At 42.5% G+C, this 26,183-nt stretch overlaps 1 protein-coding gene across 1 annotated transcript; it reads right to left on the reverse strand.

The window, feature by feature from the left end:
- Positions 1 to 4,361: 4,361 nt before the first annotated feature.
- On the reverse strand, positions 4,362 to 16,584 carry LOC128409867 (uncharacterized). The gene is made up of 9 exons (XM_053380364.1): positions 16,101 to 16,584; positions 15,766 to 15,805; positions 12,044 to 13,657; positions 11,233 to 11,298; positions 10,261 to 10,361; positions 9,419 to 9,507; positions 8,982 to 9,127; positions 6,215 to 6,367; positions 4,362 to 4,944 (listed from the first exon to the last, which is right to left on the reverse strand). Exons 1-9 carry the CDS (start codon positions 16,233 to 16,235, stop codon positions 4,631 to 4,633), a joined length of 2,658 nt encoding a protein of 885 aa, XP_053236339.1. The 5' UTR covers positions 16,236 to 16,584; the 3' UTR covers positions 4,362 to 4,630.
- Positions 16,585 to 26,183: the final 9,599 nt, after the last annotated feature.

The following is a 26,183-nucleotide window of genomic DNA, read 5'->3' on the forward strand; positions in this document are numbered from 1 at the left end:
CTTTTGCATGCTTGGCCATCTGTTCCAGGAAGGCATCATCTATGTCCTCCGTTTGGCTTGGGGATCTATAGTAAACTCCCACAATGAGGTCACTGTTATTCTTCTCTCCCTTAATTTTGACCCAAATGCTCTCACTTTGGCTTTGAGGTTCTAAATCTTGGATCTCTTCACAGGTATACACATCCCTGACATATAACGCCACTCCTCCTCCTTTCTTGTCTGGTCTGTTTCTCTGAAATAGATTGTATCCCTCCATTATTACATTCCAATCGTGGGACTTATCCCACCAGGTTTCAGTGATGCCTATTATGTCATATTTAGTTTGCTGTACCAAGAGCTCAAGCTCATCTTGTTTATTTCCCATACTTTGCGCATTAGTGTACAGACATTGAAGTCCATTAATCATTCCCCCGTGTCTCTTATTTAAGGATTTTTTCCTCCCACCACTAGGTCTGCGTGCTGTTTGCTCCATTCGGTCTATGACATTTGGATGATCATCTTCATCAATTGATAGACTCCTACCTTCAGGAGCACTGTCTCCCTCCCCCACATTAGTCAGTTTAAAGCCCTCCTGATGAGGTTTCTGAGATTTTTTGCAAAAACATTCCTACCAACCGTTGTGAGGTGCAGCCCATCGCTTGCCAGAAGTCCATCTTCAAGAAACTGCATTCCGTGATCTAAGAATCCAAACCGTTCCTGTTTACACCATTTGCGAAGCCAGTTGTTCACTGCCACTATTTTTCCCTCTCTCCCTGGGCCACGTCGTTCAACTGGGAGGACAGATGAGATGACAATTTGTGCATTTAATTGCTTCAATTTCCTGCCCAGAGCCTCGTAATCTCTTTTGATCTTCTGGAGGCTATTGCTTGCAGTGTCATTGGTTCCCACATGAACCAATCAGGACATGAAAGAGATGGAGACCAGGTATCAGGGTCGCTGGGACGCAGTCATGATGGCTGACTACTGTTGGACTCTGAAGAGAGACCTCCCTGCCGCTGAGCATTCCATGAGTTCCAAGAAACGGAAATTCAAGCCCTGAAGTTTGAAAAATGGTGAAGCAACATGCAATTTACGTGTACTTACCTTTATCAATGCCCACCATTCAGTTTACAGTAATCGATGTTTCTATCAGGTAATCAACATATGCTGTTGGAAAAACATTTTTTTTCTCTTAAAAACATATTTAGGGTGATATGTGTTGACAAAAATCAGCTGATAATGCCACAAAAATGTAATCGATTTTGTCACAAGATCTGATTTTTTTCAAATCAACCTAACACAAAAACCTGACCTGATGGAGAGAAACGGATGCCATTTCCTGATTCAGCAGTGCAAAAATACCCTAAATCAGTTGTAGAAATCTAGACAACATTCAAAAAGTAAAAAATTGTTGCCCAGTGTTATATATGTTGTTGTTTAGTCATTTATTCGTGTCCAGCTCTTCGTGACCCCATGGACCAGAGCACACCAGGCACTCCTGTCTTCCACTGCCTCCCGCAGTTTGGTCAAACTCATGCTGGTAGCTTCGAGAACACTGTCCAACCATCTCGTCCTCTGTCGTCCCCTTCTCCTTGTGCCCTCCATCTTTCCCACCATCAGGGTCTTTTCCAGGGAGTCTTTTCTTCTCATGAGGTGGCCAAAGTATTGGAGCCTCAGCTTCAGGATCTGTCCTTCCAGTGAGCACTCAGGGCTGATTTCCTGAAGAATGGATAGGTTTGATCTTCTTGCAGTCCATGGGACTCTCAAGAGTCTCCGCCAGCACCATAATTCAAAGCATCAGTTCTTCGGTGATCAGCCTTCTTTATGGTCCAGCTCTCACTTCCATACATCACTACTGGGAAAACCATAGCTTTAACTATACGGACCTTTGTTGGCAAGGTGATGTCTCTGCTTTTTACGATGCTGTCTAGGTTTGTCATTGCTTTTCTCCCAAGAAGCAGGCATCTTTTAATTTCGTGACTGCTGTCACCATCTGTAGTGATCATGGAGCCCAAGAAAGTAAAATCTCTCACTGCCTCCATTTCTTCCCCTTCTATTTGCCAGGAGGTGATGGGCCCAGTGGCCATGATCTTCGTTTTTTTGATGTTGAGCTTCAGACCATATTTTGTGCTCTTCTCTTTCACCTTCATTAAAAGGTTCTTTAATTCCTCCTCACTTTCTGCCATCAAAGTTGTGTCATCTACATATCTGAGGTTGTTGATATTTCTTCTGGCGATCTTAATTCCGGCTTGGGATTCATTCAGTCCAGCCTTTCGCATGATGAATTATGCATATAAGTTAAATAAGCAGGGCGGCAATATACAGCCTTGTCGTACTCCTTTCCCAATTTTGAACCAATCAGTTGTTCCAAATCCAGTTCAAACTGTAGCTTCTTGTCCCACATAGAGATTTCTCAGGATTATATATACTAAGGTCTAATTGAGCTTTTTGCTGTGTTTGCAGGATTGTAAAGGGGCAGCTGAATGAATGCAATATTGTTGGCATGTGTAAGTGATGTCATCTAGAGACTAAGTGAGAATTGATGCAGCATTGCAGATACAGCATTGACATATCCTGTAATGAGAGCAGGAAACCTTTTTTTGTTTTTAATTGTATTTAATTGAATTAATTTGGATTGATTGATTTGTAACAATTTGGAAAATTAATAAAAAGAAAATCAATTGGCTAAAAAGAAAAAGACTGTGGGCAGTGAAAAGCAGTATCAGATAACAGGCTGAGAGCCTTTTCAAGAAAATTTAAATAACTTATTGCCTGGAAAGATTAAAAAGGACTGGAGCTCAGAATTGCTTATACAGTAATTTATTTTTTACATCTTTTGTAAATCCTTGTTTTCTTGTGCTGAGTTGATGAAAAATGAAAGTGGGGATTTTAAATTGTGTCATATGACACAGGGAAGCAAAGATAGCCTAATAAATCATGGCTACACAAAAGACATCGCTGATCCTTGAATTTGTGCAAAGGATGCTTAAAATGCAACAGGTTGAGTTAAGAAATGGATTACAGAAGATACAGATTTCAGGACACAGATAAGACAAATGGGATGTGGTGTAGAATCCGCAGGTGGCAAACGCAAACCATATTTGTTTAAACATGGAAAAATACCAGATGGAGCTGAGGGGTCAGATTTACAGCTGTCAGAAAGGTGGGAGCCGAGGATGGAATCTGCTGTAAAGTTGGAAATTTACTGACCACAGGAATTGCTCAAGACAGTTCAAAGTATGGTTTTCTATATTGAATGTGCTTTCAGAGCTGTGTCTGATGAGATTGGTGGAATAATGAATATACAAATAGAAAATGGCCCCCATCTCATAGAGACTAAACTGATCAAAGACTGGGGGGGGGGGGAAGGGGGCAAAAGGACCAAAAATGATTTAATAAAGATTTAACAGGCAAACAAATATAAATTGCGATGTTACTGAGAAAGGTTGCAGCATCTGAGGAGAAACTCACTAAAAAGAACTAGAAAGAGATTATTTTGGACACACAGATCAAAGATAACAATGCGTAAATGAAGAGCTACATTGAACTTCCTAAGTGAGAAGATATGGATTCTGGATGCGTGGGAAGAAAATTTGGGATTACCATCTAGCAGAATGGGAGGAAAACTGGATATTTCTGGAGTGTATATGCTAAACATTTTGGCAGACAGAGAAGTGGAAGCCTCTTTTTTCTTTTAATCTTTACCTCCCTCTTTCCCCTCTTATTCACTGTTTTCGTTCTGATTGTTAATTTTTGATAGCACTTTATTGATTTTATTCTTGCACATGTTTTGATTTCTGAAGATTTATATCTGGGATAAATGAAGATACATGCAGAGGTGATGGATAGAAGAGAGGGACCAGTGTGAAAAACAGGCCAGGGGGGTTTTCCTCAGGGTGTGAGGCTGAGAAAGGGGGAAGCGAGAGCTGGAAGACTCACTTTCTTTGCATGTGGATTGAGGATTAAGGTATAATTATGATAGAGGGATATCTACATATAATTCTGTGTTTTATTATGATTGTTACTATTTTTTCTTCTCTTTTTCTATTTTCTTGTTCTTCTCTCTCCTCTGTTTCTTGTCTTTTTGATTCTATTTGCTCTAGATACTATTTTAATGTTTTGAGAAAACTTTAATAATAATCTTGGGGGGGGGGAGAGAATGGCAGGGGGTGGGATTCCCCTTGGTTTACAGACCACAACATATGCTAAATAAATAGCGGGTGTTGTCTAAGCTACCCACAAACTTTGTGAAAATAAATCAGGATGAACACCTGAATAAACAGGTTGTCCGGAAACAACCCTACAGCCTTTCCATTGCCCCATACATTTATTTTGACTATTAACCAAGATACACAATTACACAAAGAGCAGGATATCAGGTTTATTAACAGTCATGAACAGAAGTCACACTCATTGCTGTTTATATATAAAGCCAGGCAGAAAATACAGTTGCCCATAAACTGAAGAAAAAAATACTATAAGAGTTACATTTTAATTAAGATATCGGGGGAAATGGGCAGAGAACAAGGGGTGATAAAAAGAATTCGGTAAGAACTGCTAAGAAACAAAAAGTTGCATCTACTCACTAACAAGAAATGAAAGGATATTATGAATTGGGGAAGGGGGGTGTGCAACTAATATTGCATTTTCTTTATAAACATTCAGACTGTTCAATAGATACTCTGTACGTTTCACTGGGGCTAGTTCTCTGTTGTAAAGGCCGTTCTGGCGACTTGGCTCTGAGTTTTAACAGGCCAGGGTCTAGACTAAGGAGAGGATGGATGTTATTCTGATCAAATGATGTAGATGTCCCAGGCAAAGCAGCCTCTTGAAAGTGCAAGTCCTTCTTAGTAAATTTATTTCTTACTATGCTGCACAGCACACTGATCACCACTACAAGAGCACAGATGAAAAAAACAGTGGTACCTACAAGAATCTCGGTGTAGCGGAACAAGGAGCTAATGCCTGCAAGACAAATAAAACTGCTTTGTTGAACTTGTTCTTTCCCGAATGCTTTTTGCGCACAAAATTGCCTTCCACATTCAAAAGAGATCAGCCAACACGTCATAGAACAAGTCAAGGATTCTAGGAGACCAACATTCACATTTCATGCTCCTCCACACTCAGGACAGGAGTTAACTATCTTAGGGTGAAGATACAACGTTTTTAGAACATAGTAAGGCTGAATTTGGAAGTTCTCCTGCCACACGGAGTGCAAACATAACTTGCCCTCTTCTGGAAAATACAGCCCTGCTTTCTGCAGCCATTATGCACAGTTTGAATTTCTTTGTTTAAAAGCAAATCTGGGATAAAGCCGCCTGTCCATCAACACCCATAGGCTACTAACCATCACTTCCTTACACTGCTTAGGGCAGTTTTGCAACTATCGAAATGTTTTGCTGTTTCTTTCTTTTTCTTTTTTTAATAAGGTCAAGGAAGAACATATAACAGAACATAATGCACATCACACCTGAAACAAAAGGAAGACAGCTCACACCAAATGTGAAGCAAAATGCAGGACTGAAGGCTGAATCAGCATAAGGCTTGCTGGCACACATGCCTGAATATCTGTCTGTCATGTAAATTGTTAAGGCTAAGCTCACACTATTGAAGAACTCACCGTGACTGCTTTTTAAACACTGTGTCCACCTTCATCCATATATTCTCAGGTGATATGAACAGAAGCATAACTACATCAAAGACTTTCAGGAGCGACAGTACAACTAAAAAGGCATAATCTTACTCTGACAGCTTAAGAGGTTGCTACGGTGAACTGGCAGGTTGAATTTCCAATGCAAATAGCATACTTCTTCTAAGATGGACAATTATTTCAAACTCACCTTCTGTCTGATTCTACAAGATTTACTGTTCATAAGGGGAAAAAACCTGCCGTAGGATGAGCCCAGTCTTGTGCCAGCTGAATGGGGTTTAAGAAGAGGAATATACTTCCACAAGCAAGAGAACATCTTCCAGATTAAGATGTGCACCCAACTGATATCCCATAGAACGAGAAGGGACACCTTCTAATGGTCTACTGTGTCTCTATTTTATTTTGTGATAAGCATTTATATTTTATTTTTAACATTTTAATGCAAACTGCTGTTATGTTAAGCAGCATAACATGTTTACTATTCTTACTAATTCTTTTTATTCTTATCCTTAAGTATTCTCATTCTAATTCCCAATACTAAATAAATAAATAAATAAATCCCAAAGCAGATTTATAAATACATACCTGTCTGTGGATTATGAAAGCACAGGGTTCCTGAATTTTTTGGAGAACGATCCTCATAACCTTCTTTACATTGACATATATATGTACCATATCCATTGCGACAGATTGCCTTGTCACCACATAGCCCAATCCCAGAGCTGCATTCATTCACATCTGGCAGGTAGAGCGAGAATAAAATTGTTCTGCAGTAACATGGTTATAAACTTTAAATAGCATGTTTTCAGGCTACCAGTCATATAAGCCACAGCTAACCAATTAAGTAGGAATTTAGTATGCATTGGAAGCTGTCTGACTGCCACTCATTACTTCTGTCTCCCATGGATTGGCAGAATAAACACCAAGACAACAGCCCTAAGTCACATAGGTGCAAGAAGAAACAAGAAGAAAAAGATGTTACACAATCCCAGCTAAACAGATATAAACTAGAAACAACTTATACAAACAATTCTGAAAACAGAGGACAAGTCAAAATAATAAAAATATAAATGAAAATGTTGGGGTATGCAATGCTATGGCATTCCATATGTATGGAATAAAATAGATTTTCCTTAAGCTTTGACTTTTCCTGATGTTAAGGATTAGTCTTTGCATGCACAAAGCTTTTATTAGCCAGCTACCTTTTTAGATATGAGCACTGCATGCAGTATTTGAAGTATTATAGCTGATTAATTTCCCATCTTCTCCTTTTCTTCACCTCTTTCAGTAGACATTAAAAAAAATTCCCTCCCACTTTTCCTGTAGCGTTCATTCTACGGTACCCCCCCCCACGCCCAGCTCTTTCACTCACAATGATCACTTCATGGTTAAGCATGTCACAAGCACTTCCTCACAGGTGGAAGCACTGTGGAACCTCCATTATGGCTGCACCAGAAATCCTGCTCAAGCATGTACTTTGCATGTGGCGCACCAGAATGTCAACCAAAATTGGCTGAAATGTCAAGGGTGGATGATCTTCACCACCACTAGCTTTTTAACTCGACAACACTAAAGCTCCATCTGCACTATACACCTAAAAGCATTGTTATACCACATTAAACTGTCATGGCTTCCCCAAAAGAATCCTGGGAACTGTAGTTTGTTGTAAGAAGACCCCTATTCCCCTCACAGAGCTAAAATTCTCAGAATTCCCTGGAAAGGATTGGCTGTTGCTGTTTATGGCGTGAACGCAGCCATAAACAGATTTGCCCAGCACACTTCCGACCAGACTCTTAGCAGAGCTGAAATACAGTCTGCAGCTAAGCGTGAGGAAATTGGCCCTGAGTCTTGATTGATGAGACAGATTACTTTATTGCCTGTCATTAAACTTAACAGTTGCTATTTACAGAAACTACTGCGGATCCCTGCGGCAGATCTGCTTGCATCTTCTCAGCAGATCAAAACCGAACCTCTCTCTTAGTCACTCTCACATAATGCGCTGTGCGTGCCCATGACTTCACTGTCTTATCTTTGCACCAGTGTAAACAATCCAGCTTCACAACCAGAATTTCATCTTACATGCAGAAACTCAGGAAGACAGTTTTCTGAAAACGAATGACCAGTACCCCCAACAAAATCATGCCGAGAATTGTAGCTCTATGAGGAGAAATAGGGGTCTCCTAGCAATTCTTAGCACCCTTAACAAACTGCAGTCCCCAGGGATGCCATAACTTCCTAAAGTGGTATGATCCTGCTTTAAATGCATAGTGCAGCTGGGTCATGGACACTGAGGGGATAACCCATAGTCTTCATGTACATGACTTGCTTTGGAGCAGGACCTGTCATTGTAAAATAAAATGTTAGAAGCCAAAGGCGAATGTGCTTCAAACTCCATGAGGGGAAGGCAGATGGAGAAACAAGATGATTTGGAGAGAAGCAACTTCTGGGAAGAAGAGTTTGGATTTGATATCCCGCTTTATCACTACCCTAAGGAGTCTCAAAGCAGCTAACAGTCTACTTTCCCTTCCTCCCCCATAACAAACACTCTGTGAGGTGAGTGGGGCTGAGAGACTTCAAAGAAGTGTGACTGGCCCAAGGTCACCCAGCAGCTGCATGTGGAGGAGCGGGGAAGTGAACCCGGTTCACCAGATTACAAGTCCACCGCTCTCACCACTACACCACACTGGCTCTCAGTGGGAAAGAGTTACACATGCCACCTAATGGCTTCCCTACTCCAAATTTTCCTCTCTTGAAGAGAAAAGCAGGTATTAGGCTTTTGTTGTATGCTGCAGAGTTATGTGGGTCAAACTGCATGCAATAGCTGGCTTGCATACTTCAACTGATACCAACTAGAATGAAGTTTCAGTTCCATTTGATGCCATGTAATCAACTTCTAAATTGATTTAGGAGACAGTGACACAATGTTAAGGTGTAATTCAACATCACACTATTACAATCGTTCTGTCTGCAAAAGCACTTTTGCTTGCATGATGGAACAATAACCCTCTGTTTGCTGTTCTGGGGGATCTCCTGACCCCCCAAGCCTATTTGGGAGAAGCCCTCTTGTGCTGGCGAAAGACCTTGTGCTGGCTCTCATTAAAGTTGAATCCAGCCCTATGTGATCAGCTTAATTGTTCTGTGGATTAAAGGGCTATTCTTTCCTCCTGCCTTCACTGATGCAAAAATCGCAAGCCCAGAATTTTATTCACTGAATGATTAAAGTTTCTTCTTTAGCTAGTGATAGGAAGACCTGTGGAATTTTTCCGCCTTACTCCCCCATCCCGGACCTCCCCATCTCTATCTAACTTGTTATTTTATACCACCCATAAATAGTGTAACACTTTTTACACACCTCTCACCACAACTGTCTGAACCTTGCCAACTTCCACAGATGTTCCACCAAGGTCTTCCAGTTGCAAATGCAATAAGTGAGATATATTCTTTTCTTCTGGTGTTAGATGGAGCCAGAACATGAATATCAGGTTCGGACCATTTTGTCTACATATAAAAATTAGTATAAAAAGTATTAATTTCAAATGAGTGAGTACATTAACACTTCCCTTCTCTAGTAGCTGAGCACATATAATAAAGGTATTATCTCAGCTTGGGAATAAGAAGACGGAAGGCAAGTTGCAGGTTTACTACAGAGAAGGAAGGAAGAAGGGTTGGAAATAATATTGTTGGCTTTTCCTCATTAAGTGCAACTGATAAAGAATAGCACGCATATTCAGGGTGCTTTAAACCAAGTTTGTTACCATTTTAGGGCAAGCTGTAGCTTAGTTGACATACCTATCAGTTTCAGTTTCTTCTTTCCTTATAATTTCCTTTAACTTGACTTCCTTGACTTTGATTGAGAGGAGTTTCACTTTCTCTTGCACCTGAAAAAAAAGCAGCCCAACTGTGGGTTTATATTACAGATAGCCAATGGTTAAATCAATGGCAACAGAAACAAAGGTGCTGATAGCATAATTAATATCCTGTTAAAAATAACAACAAAAGCCTCACCCAAGTATGGTGGACCTCAGTTTTTCCTACTATGGGACAACTACGCAAGTATATGTAATATAAAAATAGTATTTTGTTTTTATAACTTTACTTCAAGTGTTTCAATTGCACCTATAATAAATATGTATTATATATCTATTATATCTCTTCAATATGTTTCCACTCTTCTTTCCCTTCTTCTAACTCACAAAATTCTTATTCCATTTCTTAATATCAACATCTCTTAGTCACTCTGAATCTCTTTCACAAAAACTCTTATTATTCCAAAAATAGTGAATGCTCACCATTTCCCCAAAGGTGTCTATTTCCTTGTGTGCCTTCTGGTGATTCTGTGTGCTTCCATTTTATTCGTCACAAAAAGGTGAAAATCCAACCTTTCTGCTGTCTTTAATTTGTCTGAATACCCATGTTTAACTAACTGTGCACTTTGAAAATCTATTAAACTCATTTTGTGGAACTGACATGATACCAGCATCAACATGACGTGCCACAGGCGAGGTGTGCCCCCACCTCAAAAATAAAGAACTAAAATTGAGGACTTGAAGCTCCTCTATTAAAAGGACTGACATATAGCATTACAAAAACAATCAGCTTTACCATACAACCAGTGCCATTTGTTTTCTTACCTGACTCTTAATAGAGTCTATGAGAGCTTTTTCCAACTCACTTCCAATAGGAGAGCTCCATCCTTTGTTTTCTATACCAAAACTTATTTCAAACAGAAGATCTGCAGAAGACCCAAAGTTTGCGAAGTACAGTGAGGATACAGAAAATAGCAGAGCAATTCTTATAGCTTGCCACCGTATTTAAAGCTAACAGCCCCCTAAGCCAGTGTGGTCTAGCGGTTAAGATGTCAGACTAGGACGTGGGATACCAGGGTTCAAATCCACACCCAGCCATGAAGCTCATTGGGTGACCTTAGGCCAGTCACAGTCTCTCAGATGGACCTGCCTCACAGGGTTGTGGTGGGGATTAAATGAGAAGGAGAAGCATGTATATCACCTTGAGCTCCTTGGAGGAAAAGGTGAGATATAAATGCAGTAAATAAATAAGCACAAAGGAAAGTGTTCCCTGCCCCCAAAGGGCCCACTTGCAGCCTGGGTATCATTGGTTTAACAGTCAGTGATGTATCAGTTCACCCAACCATTTAAAGGATCTACATTGGCTCCCAGAGCTGACCTTTAAAGCCCCAAACAGCCTTGGCCCAGTATACACAAAGGAGTGTCTCCACCCCCATCGTTCAGTCTGGACACGGAGGTCCACCTCCAAAGGCCTTCTGGCAGAAGTGAAGCTACAGGGAACCAGGCAGAGGGCCTTCTTGGTAGTGGTACCCTCCTTGCGGAATGCCCTTCCATGAGATGTCAAGGAGATAATAAATAACCACACAACTTTGCAAAGACATCTGAAGGCAGCCCTGTCTAGGGAAGTTTTTAATGTCTGATGTTTTGTTATGTTATTATATCTGTTGGAAGCCACCCAGTCAAATGGGTGGGGTACAAATCATAAAATTATGATTATTATTATTATTAAACTACACTGAGAAAGCAATTTTTTTTAAAGTTCTTCCAGCCTTGAGGAAGGGGATATGGAAATGTTACCTCCAGGATTGTGCTCAGATTCCAGTACAAAATAATTGTCATGGGGCTTCAAAACAGAATCCCTCTCTATGGAAGAAAGACAACGGAAAAATATCAATCTAGTATCCGGAACATGAGAGTTCTAGTGCAACGCCCATAAACACCATCAAGTCAGAACTGCATCTGACTCACATGTACAGTACATACAGTTTATTGTAAAATAATCCCCCCACCCTAGCCCCATATGCAATATGTGGAATGAAAATACACTTTATGCTTGCATACATGTTTATATGCACAAGTAAAACATTTTTCACTGAACACAAGACACCTGACAGCCTTCAGAGAATTGTGGCATAGTCTTTTGTGGACTAGAATATCAGTCGGTAGGCGAATATAGACACAAACACAAAGAGAGAGAGAGAAAGAAAACATAGCTGGCGTTTTGTCAGACAGTAGGGTTCCATTATCAATCAATCAATAAATATAAAAACAATTAAATGCAAACAGTACAGAGTGAAAATTCTGAAAAGGAAGAGCAGTGACAATTCATAATTAAAGTGACTGACCAGTACTGAACGAGTGGGGGAAATTCAATGTGTGAAGCAGCTCGGATTTAGAGTGACAATTTTGTTTCATCTGCCAACAGTTACTGACTCCCCCTCCTATATCAAACACTAGAAAAAGCTGAAAACCACACACTGCTCAATTGAGTTAAGCCAGATTTCCGAAACACAGGCTAGCAAGGATTTCTTCAGTAATTTCCCCAATTAGCTCTGTGCATTTACCAGCCTCAGCTGATAGATAAGCAGTTTAAGGTAACAAGACTTACCATAGGAATTATTCTCTGCTTTCAATGAAGTTTTATGACTTGACACCTGAGCAGAAGGTGAGTAGGGAGGATTTGGGTTTATGCGTTTCTTTTGCAGTCGCTCTGTGTTTCTGGTTACTGGATTGTTGAGAGGCGAAGTAGAAACTGCCTCTACTTGGGTGCCTTTTGAGTTCTTTGAGGGAACAGCCTGGAAATTTGTAGCTGTAGTGGTTGTGGGGCCCAAGAGTTTCCTATTAAGCATCCTTAGAGAAGGAGCAGGAAGCACATTAGGGTCCCCTACAGTGGTCAGATAGGTTTCTGGCTTGGCTGTAGGAATGTCTGGCATTTCTGTAGTGAGCTGCTCTGCTCCACGAGAGTCATTTTTTCCTACAGCAGTAGTCACTGCTATGTACTTGTCCCTGTTGCCATTCTCTTCTCCAAAGGCTTGATTGTTCCTCTGCTCTCCTGTATATACTTCCTGCAGTTCCAGGTGTTGCAATTCCATTTCATCCATGATTTTCCTGGAGAACTCAGAATTAGTCAGCAGTGAGTGAGGAACCTGTTCTTGCTTCTTCTCTGGGATACTTTTAGGAGGTGAAACTGGAGTTCTCTGATCTTCCATGAACATTTGTGGAAAAGTAGTGCCACTCAAGGCAGATGTTCCTAATATTGTTCTCCCAGTATTGCTCATGTATGCTGGCTTCCAGCGTGTGGTTCTGTGCCCACTATTTTGAAGATTGACAGATTCAGTAACAGTTCCATGACCTTTCATTGCCACCAATTTTGTCATCATTCTGACCTTTTGGGACACACGTAGTGTGGCTGAAGAGGCAATTGGCTTGTACATAATTGCTTTGTCTTCATTCTCAAAACTGCTTGATTCTAAGACTAGAGTTTTCTTGAAGTTGCTGGAAGAGGTAATATTCCCATTCCTAATGTCATCAATAGTTGGCTTAGCAACATGTATCCTCTTCATATCAAGAGGTTTCAAGGTAACTTTTTTTTTGGTTTTCAAGAGAGAAACCGTAGGCTGTAGGAATGATTCTAAGCTTGTAGCCTTGCCATTTCTCCACCACCTCTCTTTACTAGTCGCAGGAAGCCCATTTTTGCTGCTAAGCTTTCTGCTGGTGTTTACAAAATCCAAAATATGCTGTGAGTGCATTATAAAAGACTTGGGAGAAAGTCCAGCACTGCTGTTAGATTTCACAACTGGCCTTTCACCACCAGTAAAAGTTTCATAATCTTCAAATACATAATACCGTCCTTTAAAATATTTATGACTATGGTTGTGAGAAGACATTGTTGACAAAAACACTATATGGACAGCCACAGCCTGTGCAGCAAACACCAAAGTACCATGGTTTCTGCATGCATAAGTTACTTTGCTTTCAACACTTGATAAGACTCCTTGGAATATGAGCTTATCCTGATTTTCTTCACATTGTGAAATCCCTTCAAATCCTTCTATGTAAATCAAGATGTGCTTGTGAGGACCAGCCCAGATAGTCCAGTTGCACCAGCTGTTGCCTGGCATCCTGCTCAGATCTGGAGGAGAGAAAGTTCCAGCATCGCCCTCCAAGACAGCGTGGCAACTTGTTACAGGAAGATACACCAGCAGCCAAGGGAATCCCAATTCTGTAGCTGGAAGATGAAAGAAGGTGTACAATCACCATCACTTTGGGCTCATCCACACTTCCGCTTGTTCGGAGCCTAGAAAGCATAGGTCCAAGGGGTTTTCTGCTTGTCCTATGCTTTCTTGGCACAGGTCTGAGTGGTTTTGCCTTTGTCCCACCATTTTCCTCCTGAAAACCTGCTCTTTCATGCTAATCAGAATAGATGGCAATTTGCGAAAAAACCAATTGCCATTTGTTCCAATTCAGCACTAAACTGTGGGTTTCCTCAGGGGGTAGTGGCAGAACAAATGGAAGTTTGGAGGATCCATTTATTGAGCACGATTGGTTTATTGCAGCCAGATGTTTTGAGACTACAATTTCCATCATCCCTGACCACTGGTCCTGTTAGCTAGGGATGGTGGGAATTGTAGTTCCAAAACATTTGGAGGGCCAGAGTTTGCCTATGCCTGGTTTATTGCATTAGAAGAACGACAATAAAATTGCTAGCACATTTGCAAAGCTAAGTAGGGACTGGCCTGGTTTCTTGGCCTTTATTCAATGCTTTGAGCATCTGGAAGCACTTCATACATTGTATTAGTTATGCTTATGGCAATCTGGCCAGGCAGTTTGGTGTTCTACCTGTTTTGCAGTATACCCATATTGCTCACAGGCCAACTATAGGCCTACAATAGACAAAGAACCAGCATAAAAGATCTGCTCAGACAAGCTCCCCTTGCCCCCCAACACACACCCCAGAAGCAGACTGCTGATGTTGACAGATCACTGGTTGGGGAACAAGTGGAAGCCTGCCTGAGTTTAGGCAACTTCAAAATAATGCTGACTCTGGACACACCTTGCGAGGTAACACAACTGCTGAACAGTTGGCTTGCGATTTGCCAGTTTTCAAGGCAAGAGAAAACATTTCTGAAGATTTATCACAGGGCCTCTTCACACATCCTTTCCAGATATAAAACAACTCCACATCATCCAGGGTTAAGAATGAAGCTGAAAAATCATTTTACTTTACTTCTTGGTATATACGTGCAGTTGGCATATATGTCAAAAGCTGACAGCACTTGCTCCTTGGTGCTGACTGGAGGCCACTGTTGTGGTTGTGACAGTATGGAAAACACCACACTAATCTTCTGACACCAACCAGTCAATCATTGTGCCACTTGGACAAAATCTGCTGAAGAAAACGTTGGAAGTTTGTATTTCCTATCCCATTTGCTGTAAGCTATCAAGAGCACAAATACAACTATCTGAGAACTATAGGTAGTCGATCAGGGTTATATGTTTCAGAAATAACAGCCTCCATCTTCTTGCACCTGAGCCATCACATCCAGTAAAGGGATTTGCTTTGCTTGACTTCTCCTTCTTATGGCTCTGTTTGCAGCTTCAAGGTGCCGAACCCAACACCTCCCCTCCCAAGGGCTCCCAACACAGAGAGATTCCAGGGATGTGGTGCTACAGCCCCTCCAGTTCCTCAGTTAATCTGAATCTTAATCATAACCTATGTAGCTGAGCCTGAAATATTGGCTTGAGGAAAACTGGCAAAGAATAAATCAAATCACAGAATCCCACTGGTGGTCATCTGAGGGGCATGAAAATACCAGATCTGCAAAATTCAAAGAACACCCTAAAGCTGGAATAGGAGAGGCAGCTGTTTCTGCCATGGGAGTAATGTGATACTTCAGAAATAAACATAATGTAAATACTGCCCTGTGGGCACTTGTGCATTTAAACTGTGGGGGTTACAAAACAAACACACCACCTATCCTTCCCAGATTTAAAACAGGGACTGAAATTTTCTCTAGCCGTTCTCCCTCTTTGTTTTAGCAGAGCCCAACCCAAGGGCTTAGTCAGGAAGAACAGCAGCAGCAGAAATCCATTGCTCACAGGCTCCTTGGCCTGCAGCAGCCCCACTCCCCATCCTGGAAGGAAGACAACTAGCCTCTAGGGATTACATTACCATTTGAATCATCCCTTTGGTATTGAGCCTGCCCTGAAGCCATACTGCACCCCCCTCCAAAGTACACAAATCCCAACAACACTTCTGCACAGTACAAAATTGCTGTCAAACCCATGAATGAATCACCTTGCTCCTTCACTGTCAATTTTAAAGCTCACCTGGTTTTGATTCCTGGGATCCATTAAGACTTGTGTCTGCCTAAAAAGAAAACCAAGGGATTTACTCTTATTATTATGCAAGTATAGCACAGATACAAGCGCTTTTCCCTACACACAGTCATTCCAGGGCTCACTGCTTATTAAGTGCCAAAATCCCATTAACTCCGGGAAGTGCACAGTTTACTTTACAGAGGAAATGGTGCGTTTATTTAACATATGTGGCTATTTCTATCAGAGGTACATGGGATATAAATGGAAGAATGAGGCACTTACATGAAGCCCTCTTGGGGCAAGATGTGTTTTGACTTGACTCTTAGGACAACATCAATACTCACCCATTCATCATGTTTTCCTACATCAAAGTTTGGCGTCGGGAAACCCCTGGAAGCCGGATTGGTAGTTTCCTTCCCTAACGAGCAAGAGCAAAGCAAAAGAAGAAATAATGGCAGTGGAAAAAGCAACTTCATCATAAAGTTTTACCAAGCCCCTCCATTAAATATCTCCACAGTTGCTCCTTTCCTAAACCATTCAGTGTCTGCTGCAGCTGCTTCACTCGCTCTCTCTTAGGGAAGCCTGCTGCTGGAATCTCTCTCACTTTTCAAGGCCAGCCAATTCTCACTCCACTCAAAGGCACTCTATTATCCAATCAGATTACAAGGTGCCAAGTAGCACTAATTAAATAGTTGAGGGCTCACTTGCTTGAGGATGTTTGCATGTTTACTTGGAAGTAAGTTTCACTTTGCTTAATAAGCCAAGCCCCCAAGAAATAAGTTTGCAGACGGACATAAAAACAAATGTGGGTAGATGGCATTTGCTAGCTGTGGACTGCGCTCTCTAAGTTGTTGTAAAACGTGCCTTTGAATTTGATAATAAAGATTGTTCCTATTTATACCATTCCCAGAGAGGTTCATGAGGCACCTGCACTGTATTCTTTTTAAAGGTAAAGGTAGAGGTACCCCTGACCATTAGGTCCAGTTGCAGACGACCCTGGGGTTGCACACTCATCTCGCTCTGTAGGCCAAGGGAGCCGGCATTTGTCGCAGACGGCTTCCGGGTCATGTGGCCAGCATGGCGAACCAGAGCAGCGCACAGAAATGCCGTTTACCTTCCCGTTTACCTATTTATCTACTTGCAATTGACGTGCTTTCGAAACTGCTAGGTTGGCGGGAGCTGGGACCGAGCAACAGGAGCTCATCCCATCGCGGGGATTTGAACCACCAACCTTCTGATCAGCAAGCCCGGGGGAGGGGCTTTTAATAGATTTTGTGGGGCTTCCTAAAGTTTTAAAGTCCTACCTATTGCTCTTATTGATTCATTTCTCATGTGATGTGTTTTATATTGCTTTATATTATCTATATTAACCATTTTTCTGTACATGATGCCTTGAAGTGAACTTCAGTCATGGGGTGGCATGGAAATATTGTTAATAAATAAAATACATGTTTATTCAGGAAATAAATACTTCCCTAAAGAAAATCCAATGGAGTTAAATGACATTCTCAATAACTACATAGTATTAGACTTAATATGAATTTGAAGTCAAATAATAGAATAATGTATGACACACATACCATAAAGGACCAAGGCCAATAAACCTAAGATTTCCCAAACCCATGTTGGTAAGTTTCAGCACAGCACTTACAACAGCCCCACCTTTTAAATGGTGCATTATTGGTACCAAAAAAGCTTTGAAAGGATATACAGTAAAGCTGGTCCTCTAGCTCCCTCTGGTGGCCATGTGTTGTTTTAGCACCAAAGAAAGCCGATAGCTGAGTGGGCAAAGCACCATCAGCTGCAGCACAGATGACATTTCCCAAGAAATCAGTATGCTCCCTACTTAAACATTAAATGAGAATATTATTTTCATGCTCCTGTGTGACTTCCTACCAAATTTTATATCTGTCAAGTGTATTAACATTTTTTAAAAAACTGGTTAATTGTGTTTCAATGCATTTATTATTTCCTAACAAGAAATGCAACTTAGAATCATAGAATCATAGAATCATAGAGTTGGAAGAGACCCCAAGGGCCATCGAGTCCAACCCCCTGCCAAGCAGGAAACACCATCAGAGCACTCCTGACATATGGTTGTCAAGCCTCTGCTTAAAGACCTCCAAAGAAGGAGACTCCACCACACTCCTTGGCAGCAAATTCCACTGTCAAACAGCTCTTACTGTCAGGAAGTTCTTCCTAATGTTTAGGTGGAATCTTCTTTCTTGTAGTTTGGATCCATTGCTCCGTGTCCGCTTCTCTGGAGCAGCAGAGTCAAATAATAGAATAATGTATGACACACATACCATAAAGGACCAAGGCCAATAAACCTAAGATTTCCCAAACCCATGTTGGTAAGTTTCAGCACAGCACTTACAACAGCCCCTTACAACTTGCAATATAGTACAGCTTAGTAGCTGACTGATCAAAATTGTATTCTTACAACGTTTAGTGGGGCAGACTTTTCTTGGCAGAAGAAGGCACAGGGCAAGTTTTGTATGCCTGGTTTCTCTCTTCATGCAAGCAGTAACAGTAGGAAAGCCTATTGAATTCAATGGGACCTGCTCCCAGGTAAGTGGAGTTCAGAATGTAGCCTAGGCTAGCTGAACCCACATTCCACTGAAAACAATGGGGAAAGTTAGTCATGACTTAAGTGCCAGTTCAGCTCACAGTATGGAATGTCAGAAAACTCTTGGCAACTTTAATGACATATCCTTAGGCTCCAATCTAATGTACTTACCTGGGAGCAAGCCACACTGAACACAATGGGTCTTACTTCCGAGTAAACGTGCACAGGCTCAGGCTATGAGTTGACCACAAGCCTAAATACCAAAGCAGCTCTCTATGTTGCCTGGCCCCGTGTTGCTGTTCAGAGATGGCGCATGCACAAAGGTTGGAAATGAAAGTCTCAGCTCAGCCGCCTGTAGGGTTATGGGCTCCTCACTACCTCTCAGCCTGAGCTCAGACAGCTGATGCAAATATAGAGTCTTGGATCCATGGGCAGAAGCTGCTCCTGTTCATGGAGCAAACACCAGGTGACAGAAGAAAAGGGATGTCTTGTCCATTGAAAAGTGTCACTGAGGTGATAAGAATACTTTTACTGATCCCAATCCTGTGGCTTCAGTAGTTGCCTCCTGGGTCTCACCTACATTCATAAAGACAAAGTGCTTTATGTGTTACAACACTGTGACACCAGATGGCGCTGTGGAGCCCTGTCTTTCGCCAACCGAATTTCCCTGTATGAAGTTTACAATGCATTTAACTGAATTGCTTTTTTGATGTGTCTAGGTCCAGCCCTGCACTGAAATTAAGGAAGCAAAGCTTTTCTTTTTTTCCTGCCATGGCCATGAAATGATGAAGAAAATTTCCAGCTGCTAAATTTTCTATGTGTCAGGCTACTGTTGAAGGCACAGACTGAAGACAGGGGGAAAACTAGCAGCCATATCAAGAGTTGCAGGTTGGAATTCGGCAGCATTGTCTTCATTGTTGATGCTGTGCTCTAGAACATACAAAGTAATGAAAATGAGACTAATACCTATCCCTCTTAGCTGGGATTAGGAAGGGTGGCCTCCCAGAAAAAGTGAGCCTGGGCCCCTCCTCTTTTAGAAGCCAGGCACTTGGCCCCAGAGATTGTGGTGGGACAGGCCTGGATTAGGAAAAGTGAAACTGCTTTGAAGTTTTATAAAGCCATACACATTTCCCCCCTGAAGTAGAAGAGCAAAGTATCTGATCCACAACTTTGACTCTAACCCTGCAAATATTTGTAGAGTACCTACTCAGGTCAAAGAGGTATCTAGACACAAACAGCTAAAAAATTGGTTCATCAAGCTTTGAACAGTGGTCTTACTCTGTGAAGACAGCTTTGAACCGAGACCAGAGAAGGTAATCTAAGGCCAATGTTTTTCAGACAAGAGAACATCTGTTTCCTTTCACTGCTAACCTGCTGTAAGGCTGTCCTGAAATGAATACTGAGGTCTGTAAGTAGAGACGTTGTTGACATAGCACCTAATGTGATTTTTCTGCATGGGAAGGTGTTCCAGGGGCTGGGAGAGACATGAGATGTTTGTGTGCGATTGGAACATGGACTGGGATGGGCAATGGATGCCTCCCAAGCAAAACATTTATGCAAGGAGTGTAGGATTTCTCTAAACAGTATTTTGGGAACAGGAATATATTTTGGGTCTTCAACAACTAAGAAAACTAGCCAACGCCCACAATGCATGCATGCACACACACACACACACACACACACACACACACACACACACACGTTGGAAATATTACAAAGAAGAATGGCATGCTAAGAGTAGTGATGGCCGGGAATCGCTGGGCAGCCTAACCAGAAGCTCCTGCAGTTTGAATAGTTGTGCAGAAGAAGGAGTTTCATTAGCTTCAGCTTTCCATTCAAGGCTGAAAAAGCTGCCCTTGCAAAAGTTTCCCTTTCTACACAGGTATTTAAATAAAGAAGCCCGGCTGCTTGTAGCCATAAGTGCTGTGGAAGGGATCAGGCTGCAGCCACAGGAATTTATTACAGCCATTTAAGTGACATCCCCCTGCCCCCCTCCCCCCCAAGAGGCTTTGGGCCTTGAATGGTTAAAGAAAGACAGAAATGCGAGGGATGCAGTGGCTCCGACCATGAAGACAGTGACTGCCCGTTCTTGGCTCTGGAGGGTTGATGAAGCAGCAGGCCAGAGGCATCTGCGTGGTCTGAATGGAGTTTGCTTCCTCAAGAGAAGCTGCTTGGCTCTTTCACTTCTCTTGGTAGGTGGAAACTTCTTGTTTTGGAAAACTATTTTCTTCTGTCTGATGGATGCATGTTGAAATATTATTTGCCTCCTGCTGTACTACTCTAACCAGCTTTGTAATTTTTAAGAGTGCATTTAAGGTATTAACATTTTACAAATGTTTGTACAGTCATACCTCGGGTTGAATGCGCTTTGGGATGAGCGCGTCTGAGTTGTGCTCTGCAGCAACCCGGAAGTAACGGAGCGTGTTACTTCCGGGTTTCGCCGCTTGCGGATGCGCAGACGCTCAAAATGATGTCACGTGCATGCACAGAAGCGGCGAAAAGCGACGTGTGCGTGCGCAGACGTGCCGTCGCTAGTTACGTTTGCTTCTAGATGCGAACGGGGCTCCGGAAAGGATCCTGTTCACATTTATGGGCTAATAGCCGTAAATAAAGAATTATTATTAATTAGGATCCTGTTCACATCTATTGCTGTTTTTATGTTGCCTTTATTTCTTGTTCTTGTATGTTGCTTTGTGTGGCCTATAAATACATGGAATATAAATAAATAAATCCAAGGGTAAATATTTTATCTATAATATCCCTTCTCGCAATTAGCAGCTAATGGGGAAGATTTCCTTGCTCCTTTGATATTTCACTTTTTCTTCAGCATCCTGACCGATGGGTCTCAAACCCTTGGTAAGTGGGGCTCCCCCTGTACACGAGGACAGGCTCTGGAGGATTGAGTGGATGAGACCAATAGTGGGTCCAATGGTCAAGGAGGGGTTTCTGCACGAGCTGCAGAGGGAAATGCGGGGCAGATGGGCCTTGTCAACCTGAGAAGGTAGCTCATCTAGAAGGAGGAAATCTTTGACCCTAAACCTCCAGTGCCTTGCGGGATATCTTCAGGAGAAGAAAAGGCTCAGGAGTAAACCCCACACAAATCCAGAGTGGAGTCCCTAAGGCGGCTGGACAGTGTCTTGTAAGCCTCCTTCTGGCAACTCCTGCAGCCCAGCAGGTGCCAAATATATTGTTCTGTTTTCCTTTGGACCACCTCAGCGAGACCACGGGGTGGGGGTCTTGTTATCCGGCCAGAAACTTGTGTTTCTGTTTCTGTTATGCTGCTTTTTTTCTTTAAAGAAATGCAACAGAAGCATCAAGCCTTTGCTAAATCATGCCACATTGATAAAAATCCCTTCAGTTCAGCAATGGCTTATATTTCCCCTCTGGCACACTTGAGCCTGGGGCTTGAAACTGCTGAATACTTTTACAGCACAGCACACTCCCAGGTAGGAGTGCTAACTTGAATAAAATTGGGGGGGCAGGTAAGCCTTGCCCCACGTAACTGATCACATGACATGGTGCGTGCACATCATTTGAATGGCAATGACCATCAACTTTAGGGGGCCTGCCCCCCTCAAATATTTTACTGGGGGAGCCGAAGGGACCTTGGGCCCTGGGAGCTGGCTCCTAGGCCCCCACGTATGACTGCTCTGAAATCAGTGTTCAGGGAAGGGTTGCAACCTCAAGTCAGTTTTCTTTTCCCACAGCAGGTGTCACCATTGCATACTGCTTTGTGCTAAAAACAAACAAGCCAGCTCTTGGAAATCTCAATGTTTATTAGACTTCTAAACTGCTCAGAGAGATCTGGGGTGTGGGAAACAGAGTATTTTGTATCCTGGTGTTCATTTCAATGCAAATATCCTTGTTACCAATGCAAATCTGCCTATGCAAATCTGCCTGTGCGGAACCATGAAGGTTTAACGGCAGTATCCTTTGTGACCTTGGAAAGGAAATGCCGTTCTCACAATTTGGTGACTGATAAACCTACTAGGGATCCGTGCCTGTGACCTTTCAGCATGTGGCAATCCTGGTTTAAAGTTAGCTCATAAATGACACACATGAGCTGGCTTCACAAATACCATATGCAATTCCAACTGCTGCTTTTTCAAACCCAGTGTTTCTTTTCCGTGACACTCAGGGCTCAACCCTGTAATTCCCATGCCCTGCAAAAACTAAGCCTGCTACCAAGCCTAATCATGTGGAACTGAAACAATAGCATATTTATTTCCTCTTGGCCTCCCCTACTCTCCCTTCCTCCACTGTTGTTTCTCCTTTGGCAAATTTTAGATTGCAAGCTCCTCAGGACAGGGATTTGTCCTCTGAGAAGTAGAATCACATGGATGGCCATATATAAATAATAATTCTATCCGTCTTACTGAATACAGCTTTGCCTTTTTTTAAAAAAACCCTCCACATGCTTTGCTTTTATTCCCACCCCCAACTATCACAGGATTCATGCATAGGTATTGTTCGGAGATGAACATGTGATATATTCCATGAAGAAACATGGCCTTAATACAATAATGGTAAAATGTGTAGCTGCTGATATAAGGTGGTGATGATACATTAATTGCAATTGCTAGCTCAAAAGTCACAGGGCTTGATCTAGCCAAGATAAGCAATTTCAGTGCCCGTATGCTCAACTCTGTCCCACTGAAAGGGACCCCAAGGAGCTTAACTTTACTTGGCTCGGATCCTGCCTTTCCACATCCATAGTGCTGACACCCCTAAAGTCCTAGGTAGGTTGTTGTTATTACCTTAATTTTGATATCAGTTGATTTTTATGATTTGTTTGTCTTCGTTGCTGACTAATTTCATGACAGTGTCTTATGCTGAATGGGAAGGGAGCCCAAGGGCACACCCTCCAACATTTCTCCAATGAAAATAGGGGCATCCCAGTCCATAATGATAATTTTACTACTTATACCCCAGACATCTTACGGGGTTGCCCCAGCCACTATGGGCAGCTTCCAACCTATATAAAAATGTAATAAAACATTAAACATTAAATAAAAAACCCTTTCCTATACAGGATTGCTGTCAGACGGCTCAGGGGTCAGATAACTCCATACTCTCCAATATTTCTCCTTAAGAAAAGCAGGATGTTCCAGGATCAAATCAGAAACTGGGACAGCTCTAAATCAGGGATGTTCCCTGGAAAATAGGGACACTTGGAGGGTCTGCAAGGATCATCTAGTCCAACCCTCCACAACAGAGGAATCTCATCTTAAAAACCTCCAGAGAAGGAGAGTCCACAACTTCCTAAGGGAGTCCGTTCCATTGTCAGCTCTTCCTTTCAGAAGGTTCTTCCGATGTTGAGTCGGAATCTCCTTTTTTGTAACTTGAATCCATTGGTTCTGGTCCTACCCTCCAGAGCAGGAGAAAAGATGCTGGAAGTCAGGCCCTGGCTCCATCTTCTCCAGGACTGACTGCATGGACAGGCGCCCCTGCCCCCAGCTCTCCAGCCTTTCCCAGGATTCATTTTTATCTAGAGATATTGAGGACAAAACCTGATACCTAATACATGCTCAGCATGTGCTCTGCTACCAATAGCCCCACCCAACGTGAAGCTTCCAGGTGAATGAGGTTTGGGCTTGTCCTCGGTGCCTTGAACCTCAAGCCCTTTGCCATGGAAGGAACAATGCTCACAGACCTCTTTGAGCCGCATGGGAAGAGCAAAGCCCATGAGCAACACAAGAAGATGCCCTGTACTGAGTCAGACCATTGATCCACCAAGCTCAGCATCAGGGTCGGTCCTGCTTCTGGGGGCAGGATCCACAGTGGCAGCAGGTCCCAAAGTAGATCTTCATTCCTTCTCTTGTTCCTGATCTGCACTCGCCCCTTCTTCCCTGGCTGGGATGGGGAGGTGCCATTTTGTGGTTTGCCTCAGGTACCCAAATGCCCCGCTCAGCATTGTTGTCACTGACCGGAAGAAGCTCTCCAGGATTTCAGACAGGAGTCTTTTCCCAGCCCTGGAGATGCTGGGGGTAGAACGTGGGACCTTCTGCATGCAAAGCATGTGCTCTGCAACTGAGCACCATGTGACTGGACATTGTTTAGTAGGCCTGCAGGGATCAGGGATTTCAAGGGACGCAGGAAAGTGGGGAAGATCTGCTGCTACCCTTGCTGCTTATGGAATGGAACTGGAGGGCGGGGGAGACAGGGCAGCCACAGGATACCTCAGCCTGGTTACACTCTGGTGCTTAGCCAGGTTGTTTTCGGGGAAGAAATGGAGTGGGCTTGGGAGGATACACAGAAAGAGACTGGCAGAAAACCTGCTTGGGTGGCTGTGAGATACAACAAGGCTGGCTGGCAAGCGGCAGTGGCAGCCGCTCCTCCCGCCCTGTGTTCTGTGTGTGTATCTGTACCTTCTCTTCCGCCCACTTTGCTTTGATCAATTAAAAGCATTTTGTACCTTACACAGACCCCTCGTTTCCTTGGTGCTTTGTCTCCTTGCCTGCCTTCCTCCACCCCCATTCCAGCTTCTTTTCTGCTTCTCCCTCCTCTTCAGCTGATGCTGCACCAGCCCCCCCCCCAGCACTGGCTCCCCCACACCCCAGCTCCCATGCATGCACTACTTGTGTGGGTTTAAAAAAACAAACAAGCTTTAAATTAAAATATTTATTTTATTTGGGTGCATCTCAGGGTTCACCTTTCTCTTGTGCACAGGTTGTTGCTGTATTGGCTTCAGAAAGATCAGTGCTAAAAGGCTGAAGATGAGAAATAAACATTAATGTTATTTACACAGGATTCCCTGGTCATTTATGTTTTAAAGAGATATTAGCACTAATAGGAGAACACATTTCAGGCTATTGGAAACAACAGTAAGCATCTTTTTGAAAATTGTCCTTGAACATTGTCCAGTGGGAGAATTTGCAAATTGGCTAGGAAAACCTTCCAGCTCTACAATACTATGATTCTAAGTCTGCAAATGGCCAGTTTATATATCTTGCTAGATGCTGCTACTTTCATTAGTTTTGGCATGAGCTGAGCATATGAAGATAACATAACATAGACTCTTTCTGGTGCAATAAAAAAACTCATGAGCTGTATTGCTGAGGTTGGGTAATAAACTTATGCCTGTTTTAACCAGCCATCAAGGCCAGACTCCAAGGCCAGTGAAATAAACAAAAAAGTGTGTGGGGGGACTGATACTGAATCTTATTTAAACAGACATTTTAACAACTTGGAAAACTGATTTTTAAAAATTAACTTGTTGCTTCTTTTATTGCCCCTCTAATTTTTCTCTTCTCCTTCCATTAAAAGTACTTTGAGATCTTTGGGGCAAGTAGTTTCTTTATGACTAAGCCACTTAAAATGTACTTTGCATGCAATAATGATGTTGTAAACATCCACTTTGATTGTGCAAAGTAGCTCTCTCCTCAGGTCTTGGTATGGCTGATCCTCTTAAAAAAATTAAGAAGCCAGCTTTAGGAAGTGGCACTTTCCAGTCCTCGTGGGAGCAAAAGGCAGGTCTGGTTTTTAAACTAATGGAAAAGAAAGAGGCACTTTGGTTTAGGCCTGATGAAATGAAACAGCTTGCATTTATATTGCTGGTTTCCAAGAAGCAGCATTAAGGTGTATGGGCACCAGGATTTGCGGGGTGGGATGATGCCACTAGCACTATCTGTTTGTGCACCTACACGCTTCCTCCCCCTGCTCAAGCTGTGCATTTGTAAATAAACAAATAGCACAAAACCACTCAGTCTCGAATATTCTCTCTGCCCAAGGAAGCTGAGCCTCTAGATACAAAAGGAACTCTTTGAGAAAGGTCACACAAAATAATGGTAGCAACAGCAGTAACAACCACAACGTCAATGTCAAGCTGTATGCAGAAATCCGCATTCTCTTCAGAATA

The sequence above is a fragment of the Podarcis raffonei genome, chromosome 3 (assembly GCF_027172205.1).
Source record: "Podarcis raffonei isolate rPodRaf1 chromosome 3, rPodRaf1.pri, whole genome shotgun sequence".
In the NCBI taxonomy this organism is placed as follows: Eukaryota; Metazoa; Chordata; class Lepidosauria; order Squamata; family Lacertidae; genus Podarcis; species Podarcis raffonei.

Bases quoted from the DNA above. Each gene is read 5' to 3' on its own strand.
- LOC128409867 (XM_053380364.1), bottom strand. From the start codon at position 16,235: ATGATGAAGTTGCTTTTTCCACTGCCATTATTTCTTCTTTTGCTTTGC. The intron at 15,806-16,100 runs GTGAGTATTGAT...TTTTCTTTTTAG, and splicing joins TAGGAAAACATGATGAATGG to GCAGACACAAGTCTTAATGG. The intron at 9,128-9,418 runs GTATGTCAACTA...TTTTATATGTAG, and splicing joins GAAGAAACTGAAACTGATAG to ACAAAATGGTCCGAACCTGA.